Source organism: Haliotis rufescens, unplaced genomic scaffold (genome assembly GCF_023055435.1).
Source record: "Haliotis rufescens isolate VD_foot unplaced genomic scaffold, xgHalRufe1.0.p SCAF_32, whole genome shotgun sequence".
Taxonomy (NCBI): Eukaryota; Metazoa; Mollusca; class Gastropoda; order Lepetellida; family Haliotidae; genus Haliotis; species Haliotis rufescens.
In genome coordinates, this window is record NW_025964024.1 from 920,319 (window position 1) to 928,814 (window position 8,496).

The 8,496-nt window shown below is 43.6% G+C and overlaps 1 protein-coding gene across 1 annotated transcript; it reads right to left on the reverse strand.

Annotated features, from left to right (window-relative positions):
• Positions 1 to 662: 662 nt before the first annotated feature.
• LOC125371967 lies at positions 663 to 2,089 on the reverse strand. The gene is made up of 2 exons (XM_048380730.1): positions 1,458 to 2,089; positions 663 to 907 (listed from the first exon to the last, which is right to left on the reverse strand). The coding sequence occupies exons 1-2, from the start codon at positions 2,078 to 2,080 to the stop codon at positions 751 to 753; spliced, it is 780 nt and encodes a 259-aa protein (XP_048236687.1). The 5' UTR covers positions 2,081 to 2,089; the 3' UTR covers positions 663 to 750.
• Between the last annotated feature and the right edge of the window lie 6,407 nt (positions 2,090 to 8,496).

Here is an 8,496-nt window from a genome sequence, read left to right on the forward strand (position 1 = left end):
GACACATAAAGACGATCACCAGCCCGAGTATATATAAACTGACCTTGTGAGAAGTAGAAGGAGGGATCTCTCTGCAGAAGTACAAAGTTGGGTCGACTGCTAGAAAGTAGTTTGGTAAGGTGAAGGATAGTCTGATGGAGAGTTTCTTCTGAGATCAGGAGAGGAGACAGTCTATTATTGACCAAACTTAGGATGCCTAATTTTAGTTCCTCTAGTTGGTGGTCAACGGCAGATGCCTGCTCTACCTGATCCATCAGTAATGCCGATAGGGCAACAAACGAGGACTTTAAAGAATTGACATCTCTGTTCAGCGTTATTGTTGCAAAGTGAATTGCCTCATGATTGGTTTTGATTGCTTTCATGGCATTATGAAAGCGTGAGTCAACTAAGGACATATAAGATGATAAATGTTTGGCATGTTGTTGGAGGTTATTTGAGACTAAATTTTCATGGCTAACGAGGGCATTGATATGTTTAGCTAAAATATTTACATCATTGGTGGTAGCTGTTCCAAAAAGAGTCTTAGAAAAGCTACCCACAAAATTAAAAAGTGCCCGTTTTGACCGAGACCTTACATGCTGTTTGGAGTTTGGTATGATACTATACACCAACTTCTTTGTTGCTTCAAGTCTTGCCGCACATATGGTCTTGACAGTATTTAGGTGTGTCTGAATTTGTCGGATCAGTGCACAGGTTGCATTCCCAGTATGACATCCCTGCATCTGTGGAAGTGTTGGTTTCCGGGGAATGTTAATCTGGTAAGTATGTAACCAGTTTTCCGTGGAAAAGTGTACTGGAAGATGGGGCTGAAAAACAACTCCATAATTCAGTCGCTGGATTGGCTTCGTTGAAGAAACTGCTGTGATGTAGAGCAGAAGCCCTACAAAGAGTTGCCCCAGTTGCATACCTATGAGAGAAATGACAATAATGTAGTGTAAAAATCAGGGTATGAAAGGTGAAGAAATGATTTGATCAGGATCATTAAATAACCTTGGCCAACCCGACATCTCAACCCTCACTGGCATTGCTCTCACACACATGGTAACGGGACAATGGAATTAAACTCTTATTGAAAAAAAAGATGCTTAGACCTACGTTTACGCTTTTTGCCTGACTGGTTTTTTCGGATATGAAAATCCTGTTTCAAACCTTGCCCAAGGTTTTCCTCCGGTTCCCAGGTTGGTGATGGGTAGTTGCGCCATTTGATTAAATAGTGGCGTTTACCATCCACCTGTTTGCACCGAATAACCTTCTGGACAGGGTATATCTGGCTCGGTGTCTGTTGTGATGAGGATGAGGGTGAGGATGTGCTTGGCACAGGACGATGAGATGGTGTGTGTGTTTGTGAAGATGACAGGTTTTGTTGTGATGACTGCAGTGTATGATTTGTTGGCCGTGAGATCACTTGATCTCGCAATGATTGACTGGCTGGTTGAGGTCCCTGTGTTGAGGCTGACCTGCTGATATCAGAGCCTGTGGGGTCCAGTGCTGTATCGTCCGATGTAGGGAGTGCACGGCCCGGCTCAGTGGTTGATGGTTCGTTGAGGTTGGTGCCTGACTGGTTTGAGGCATTTGATAAGTCCGCCCGACTTAGGGCGTCCGATAGTGGTTGCTGTGGCCCGTCATTTAGTCTCAAAATGACTGGTTTAAGCCGATTAGCATGTACCATTGATTTATGTTCCATGTTATCAGAACATCTATGAAGTTTGAAGGTGTGATTAGGTCCAATGGCTGAGATGTAGTATGGACCTTTCCACGGTTGGGTAAGTTTAGGCGACAGACCTTTTGTCACAGCAGGATTGTGTAAGAACACTTGCTGGCCAAGAGAAAAGTTTGGCTCTTGTGATTTAGGATGTTGATACGCCTTGTTAATTTCTTGACTTGTTTCCATGTTTTCACGGGCAATTGCTTTTGCAACTTTGAGGTTCTCAAGGAGATGCCTCAGGTGGGATTCTGCATCTTTACCAAGTGATGGTTTTGGCAGTAATGATATATCAAATGGCAGATGCATTTCTCTGCCAAAGAGGAGATAGTGAGGAGAGTAACTGGTGGACTGACATGGTGTGTTTCTCATGGCCATAAGTACACATGGGAGAATGTCCGCCCAGTTTGATTGGTCAGGTTTGCAGTATGCTTTCAGAACCTGAGCAATTGTGCTATTTCTTCTTTCGACCATTCCATTCGTCTGTGGATGATAGGAGCTTGTGTAATGGTGTCGGACCTCGAAGATCTCACAGATTGCATTGACCAATTTTGAGGTAAATTGGCGTCCTCTATCCGTGAGCAATGTTCGTGGTGCACCATACCTTGTAAAGACCTCATTGAAGAGAACTTTTGCGACTTCCACAGCATCCTGGCTTTTCATTGGAAACGCCTCAATCCATCGTGAAAATGAATCAATGGCCACAATGATATACTTGTAACCTTCTTTGGTTGTTGGAAGGGGTCCAAGGATGTCTACATGGAGTCTGGAGAAGTTGTCTTCAATTGGCATTGGTACCATTGGTGCTGGTTTGGAATGTGCAAAGCGTTTCGACTTTTGACAAGCTTCACAGGACTTGATATAGTCTTCTATTTCTTGGTACATCCCAGGCCAATAATATTTTGTCATGATGGCTTGACGTGTTGAGTCACGCCCAAAGTGGCATCCACCTGCATTGGAGTCGTGGTATGCATACAACAGATTCTTTCTGTCTGCCTTGGGTACTGCTAGTTGGGTGACTGTGGGTGGTCGGTTGCCTTTTTGTCCTCTATGTTTTGGTAGAAAGAAATGGTACAGTATGCCATCAAGAAGTTCATACTCTTGGGCACGACCTTGTAGACCATTGATTTGAGATGCCGTGTAATTGGCTGGAATCTCACCTTTTTCAAGGTAATCAATGATTAGGCATAGGTCACTTGACTTTCTTTGCCTCTCAGCAAGGTCATTGTCATGAATGTCTGTATCAACAGATTGCACGAATGGACCTGTTTGCGGGGGCTCTTTGTGATACACAAAGTTAACAGAAATATGCTGTGACTCTGGAATGTTGGATTGGCACTGTTCGTCTTCAAGCTGAGATGAAGAAGACTTTGGGATAGAGGTGTTAGTCACTGAACGATTAGCTGAAGGTATATCAGACATGACAACTTCAGCATAAGACAGTTGTTTAGAGCTAGATGTTGGCAAAGGAGAAGGTACACTGACAGTTACTGGAGGAGATGGAAATTCATCTGTTACCGGTGCTGATGTTTGTTTAGGGTAAGGAATTCTTGATAGTGCATCGGCATTGGTGTTTGTTTTACCTGCTCGATGTTCTATCACGAAGTCATACTCCTGGAGCATGATCGACCATCTGGCAAGGCGACCTGTTTCGGCTTTAATTTCTTTCAGCCATTTCAGTGCATGGTGATCTGTAAAGACTTTGAATTTCCTTGATGCCAGATACACACGAAAGTTTTGATGCCTTCTAGGACTGCCAGGCACTCTAGTTGAGTGATACCCCACTTCTTTTCAGAAGCATGCAGGGCCCGGCCTCCATAGCAAATAACATTCTCATTACCGGATGCATCTCGTTGGCCAAGAATGTACCCTAGAGCTGTTGTTGAGGCATCTGTTGTAAGAATATAAGGTTGCTCTGGATCTGGATATGCTAAGATAGGAGTTGATGTTAATGCTTGTTTCAGTTGTACAAAGGCTAGTTGGCATTCCTCAGACCACAAGAAAGGTGTATCCTTTTGGAGGAGATTATATAAAGGGGCGGCAATTTTGGAAAATTTTGGTACAAATTTCCGGTAATAGCAAGCGAGACCCAAAAAGTGCCGAATGTCATGTACATTTTTAGGCTGAGGAATGCTGTTTACAACCTCAATTTTGGATTGGTCTACTTCTATACCATCTTTACTGAACACATGGCCAAGATAAGTAACTTTTTTCGCGGCAAATCTACACTTGCTTGGTTTTAAGGTTAGGCCTGCTTCTTTCAATTTTGAAAAGACACATTTTAGATGTTGTAAATGTTCCTGAAAGTTCCTGCTGTAGATTATTATATCATCAACATAAATTAATATGTATCTCCAGTTCATGGCTTGCAGAGCTCTAGATATGGTTTGCTGAAAGGCTGCAGGGGCATTTTTAAGACCAAAGGGTAGACGGTTGAATTCAAAGATGCCGTCTTGAGTAATGAAGGCAGATTTGTCCTTAGTTTCTGGATGCAGTGGTATTTGCCAAAAGCCACTGGCACAGTCCAGCACAGAAAATAGTTTGGCATGTTTTTCGCCAATGGCATCGACCACATCATCAAAACGGGGTAGAGGGAAAAAAATGGGCTTCGTAACCGCATTCAATTTCCTATAGTCGACTGCAAAGCGGTAGCTGTTGTCAGCCTTTTTAACCATGACGACTGGGGAATACCATTCTGAGGAACTTGGTTCAATGATATTGGCCTTCAGCATCTGCTGAATCTGCTTTGAACATTCTTGCCGGACTGCTGGCGACTGACGGTAGAACCGTTGTCTAATTGGCATAGCATCTCCTGTTTCAATCTTGTGTTCATGAAAATGTGTTCTACCTAACTGAGACCAATCTTGTGCAAAGACTGACTGCTGTGATAAAAGAAAGCATTCAAGTTGTTGTTTCTGGTCATCAGTGAGGTCAGAGTCACTGAGGTCAAAGGATAGTTGGTCTGGTGACTCAGAGGTTTCTGAATCCGATGTGAGAGCATTGACAGAAGGAGAAGATTGAGACCCTGATGAAAGGGTATATATGAAAGAAGGGTCAATAGCAGAAGCAGAGGCAACAACTTTGCGACAACTTAGTTTGACTGAATGGCTGTTCGGGTTCAGGAATCTCATGCAGGTTTTACCACTGACGTTATTGATAAGGCATTTGGCTCCTTGTAGTTTAAGTTGCTGTAAGCCTGGATAAGGTTCTAGAAGAAGGAGTTTACCTGGGGGACATCGTGAAATGTGGACAGGAATATCTGCTTGGGAGTGGGGTTGGATATAGACGGTCTTCAGGGGTCTAGCAAGCCCTGCATTGGTTGCTAACAGAGAAACTGATATAAGGCCATCATGTAGATTGACTGTTCGTGATGACAAATCAATGGTAACCCTGTTAGTCTGCAGGAAATCCATACCAAGGATGACAGTATGATGCAAGGAAGAAAAGACATGAAATGTTTGGGTATACTTAACATGACCTATATTGATGTCAAGAGTTGTTGACCCAAGGACTGGATGACGTTCACCACCTACACCTAAAATCTCTGTCAAATGGGATTGTTGTAAATCAGGTTCTGAAATTCCTATTTTATGTAGGAATTTCATGTGTATACAGCTGATTGTAGCACCTGTGTCTACCAAAGCAGTAGTCTTAACTTGTTTCACTTTGATTTGGATAGTATTTTTGGTAAGGGAGGTAACTATAGAGGCTTGTTCTGACTCTGTAGTCTTGGGAATAGGTTGACTAGTTCTAGTTGATGCTTGTTTTGGATGTGAAGTAATGGGAACAGACTTGGTAGAACTAATCGATGCTGGGGACTTTTGGGTTTTTGAGTCAAATGAAGACCTTTTCTTGAACTGCCTGACTTCAGAGGAACTCTGAACATCAGGCCCGAGTTCCTATTGCTGGTTCCTATTTGCAAAAAGAGCAGTCATACAAAGGGAACGGGGGTGGCCATATCTGCTACAGAAGTCACAAAATGTGCTATAATGAGGACAGCGGGTACGATCCTGACATGATCCTCCACAGCCTCTACATCTACGTTGAGATCTGTCTGACTGTGGGTTTTGAAAATTCGACTGGCGCTGAGGTTTGTTGTGGTAACCTGCCTGCAAATTTGGTTGGTAAGAATGGGGTGGATGGTTGGGGAAATTTGGTTGATAAGATTGGGGTGGATGGTTGGGAAAATTTGGTTGGCTAGGAGGGGCTGTTTGGACTTGTTGGGGTGGGCTAGGGTAAAACTGGCTCTGTTGATGAGAAGTCTGGTAAGGAAAGGGTGGTGGCTGGTATTTTTCATAGTGACTTGGTTGATATGGGGTCTGTTCCTGCTGCCTGTATCTCTTACGTGGGGCTGGCCTAGGGGCAGGTGCCGCAGCAGCTACTGTCTGCTCATGTCTGACCTCCAAGAGAGACTTCACCAGGCCAGACAGCTTGTCAACTTGATCAATCAGGTTGACTTGTGATGCCATAGTGCTTTGGTTTGATTTCTCAGCAAGTTGGGCATGGTGGCGCACTTCCTCCATAGATTTTGGTTCCTTGTTGTACACCAACTGCTTCAATGATGGGAGAAGTCCATTAACTGTTATGGCTACAGTAAGGTGTACCGGAATGTCTTTATGGAGCGTAGCCTCTTGAACTCTGCTGAGGTAGTTCTCCACGCTCTCTGTTGGTCTCTGGTTAATGGACAAAACAGCCAAATCAAAATGTCCTGATTGGCTAAACCGCTGAAGAAATGCCTGTTTAACTTCTCTCAGGTCAGACCTGTTTTGACCTGAGAGTCCTTGGTGCCAATGTTTTGCTGGGCCCTCCAGAAGGAAGGGGAGCATCAACAAAATAAGTTAGCAGTTAAGTAAATAGTGACTTACCTTGAAGGACAGAGAAGGCTGTTGAGTTGTTGGCGTTTATTGGTGGAAGCAGAGTGAAGTTTGCTACCACCGACCGCCGTATATATACAACTCAGGCCTTCATTACGTTACATAACTAAAGATCACAACATCCCAGGTGTCAGCGGTTGATCGGCTGTAACAATGGGTGGTTGTGTCATTATTTACGGATTTATTCAAGTAGGTTGTTGTATTGCCTAACTGACCCTTACATCACTGTCGGACTGACCATGTATGCCGGCCCTGTGACGTGAAGTTACCTCACTAATCACTGGTTCTCAGAGAGAGTGACCCTTTGTGTCAGCCTGGCTGGGCAGACTAGCATAATGAGCCACTGTCTCACAGCTGGAGTGACCGTGAGTTTAGCCGCATATGTGAAACATAAAATATCTTGTATGCGGCGGTCAGTTAGTGCATTCGCTATACTGAATTTACTTTAAGAATAGTCAGATTAGTTTACCGATATAGGTTGATTGATATATATTTTCTAATAGGAATTTGGTGTTAGAAGAAAGCTATGACAGTTGCATGTCCTCGTATCCAATTGCGTAGATCGATAATCATGATGTCAATCAATGGATTGTCTGGTCAAGACTGAATTATTTACAGACCGCCGTCATATAGCTGGAATATTGTTTAGGAGGGCGTTGACCAACACTCAAACAAACCATGTCTATAATCTTATGCCTGGGCCTTGGAAACAGCAAGATCATAAATTCATATATTGCTGTATCTGTACATCTTATTTCCCATCTTGATAAAGTTAACGACAAGATACTGATACAGATACCAGCACGTGTATGTAACTCCCTTCAAACACAATTACCACCGTGTGCAGACTTACGTTCCTTTCCTGTTGTTTGATCCTCTTGTCGTGTGTTTATCCTTTTAGCGAAAACCTTGTAACATCTCCAATTTTCAGTCATCCCTTAATATAATTTTCACCGATGTTTTTATTTTTACACTCAATGGAATCTGGGCATTTGTATACCTGCTTGGTCTTATTGTGATCTCTGTTTGTTTTACCCACAGTCTTTAAATTTCCATGAACACCCTGTCCTTTTTACCCCTGCTCTATCAGTTCCCATGACAACCCTGTCCTGTTCACCCACAGTTTATCAGTTTCGATGACCACCCTTTCCTGTTTAGGCATCATCTATCCGTTCCCATGACAACCCTGTCCTATCTACCCATGTTCTATCAGTTCCCATGACAACGCTGTCCTATCTACCCATGTTGTATCAGTTCCCATGGCCACCCTGTCCTGTCTACCCATGTTCTATCAGTTCCCATGCATGACCACCCTGCCCCATCTACCCATATTCTTTCGGTTCCCATACATGACCACCCTTTCCTGTCTACCCATGTTATATCAGTTCCCATGCATGTCAACCCTGTTCTATCTACCCATGTTCTATCAGTTCCCATGGCCACCCTGTCCTATCTACCCATGTTATATCAGTTCCCATGACAACCCTGTCCTATCTACCTATGTTCTATCAGTTCCCATGGCCACCCTGTCCTATCTTCCCATGTTCTATCAGTTACCATGACAAGCCTGTTCTATCTACCCTTGTTATATCAGTTCCCATGACAACCCTGTCCTTTCTACCCATGTTCTATCAGTTCCCATGGCCACCCTGTCCTACCTACCAATGTTATATCAGTTCCCATGCATGACAACCCTGCCCTATCTACCAATGTTATATCAGTTCCCATGCATGACAACCCTGTCCTATCTACCAATGTTATATCAGTTCCCATGCATGACCACCCTGTTCTATCTACCGATGTTCTATTAGTTACCATGCATGACCACCCTGTTCTATCTACCCATAATATATCAATGCCCATGCATGGCCACCCTGTTCTATCTACCCATGTTCTATCAGTTCCCATGACAACCCTGTC

What these genes read in the sequence shown, in the direction of transcription:
- LOC125371967 (XM_048380730.1), bottom strand. Translation starts at nt 2,080, where the DNA reads ATGGCCATGAGAAACACACCATGTCAGTCCACCAGTTACTCTCCTCAC. An exon ending in ACAGGCTCTGATATCAGCAG is followed by an intron (nt 908 to 1,457) that starts GTCAGCCTCAAC and finishes TTTCTCTCATAG; the next exon opens with GTATGCAACTGGGGCAACTC.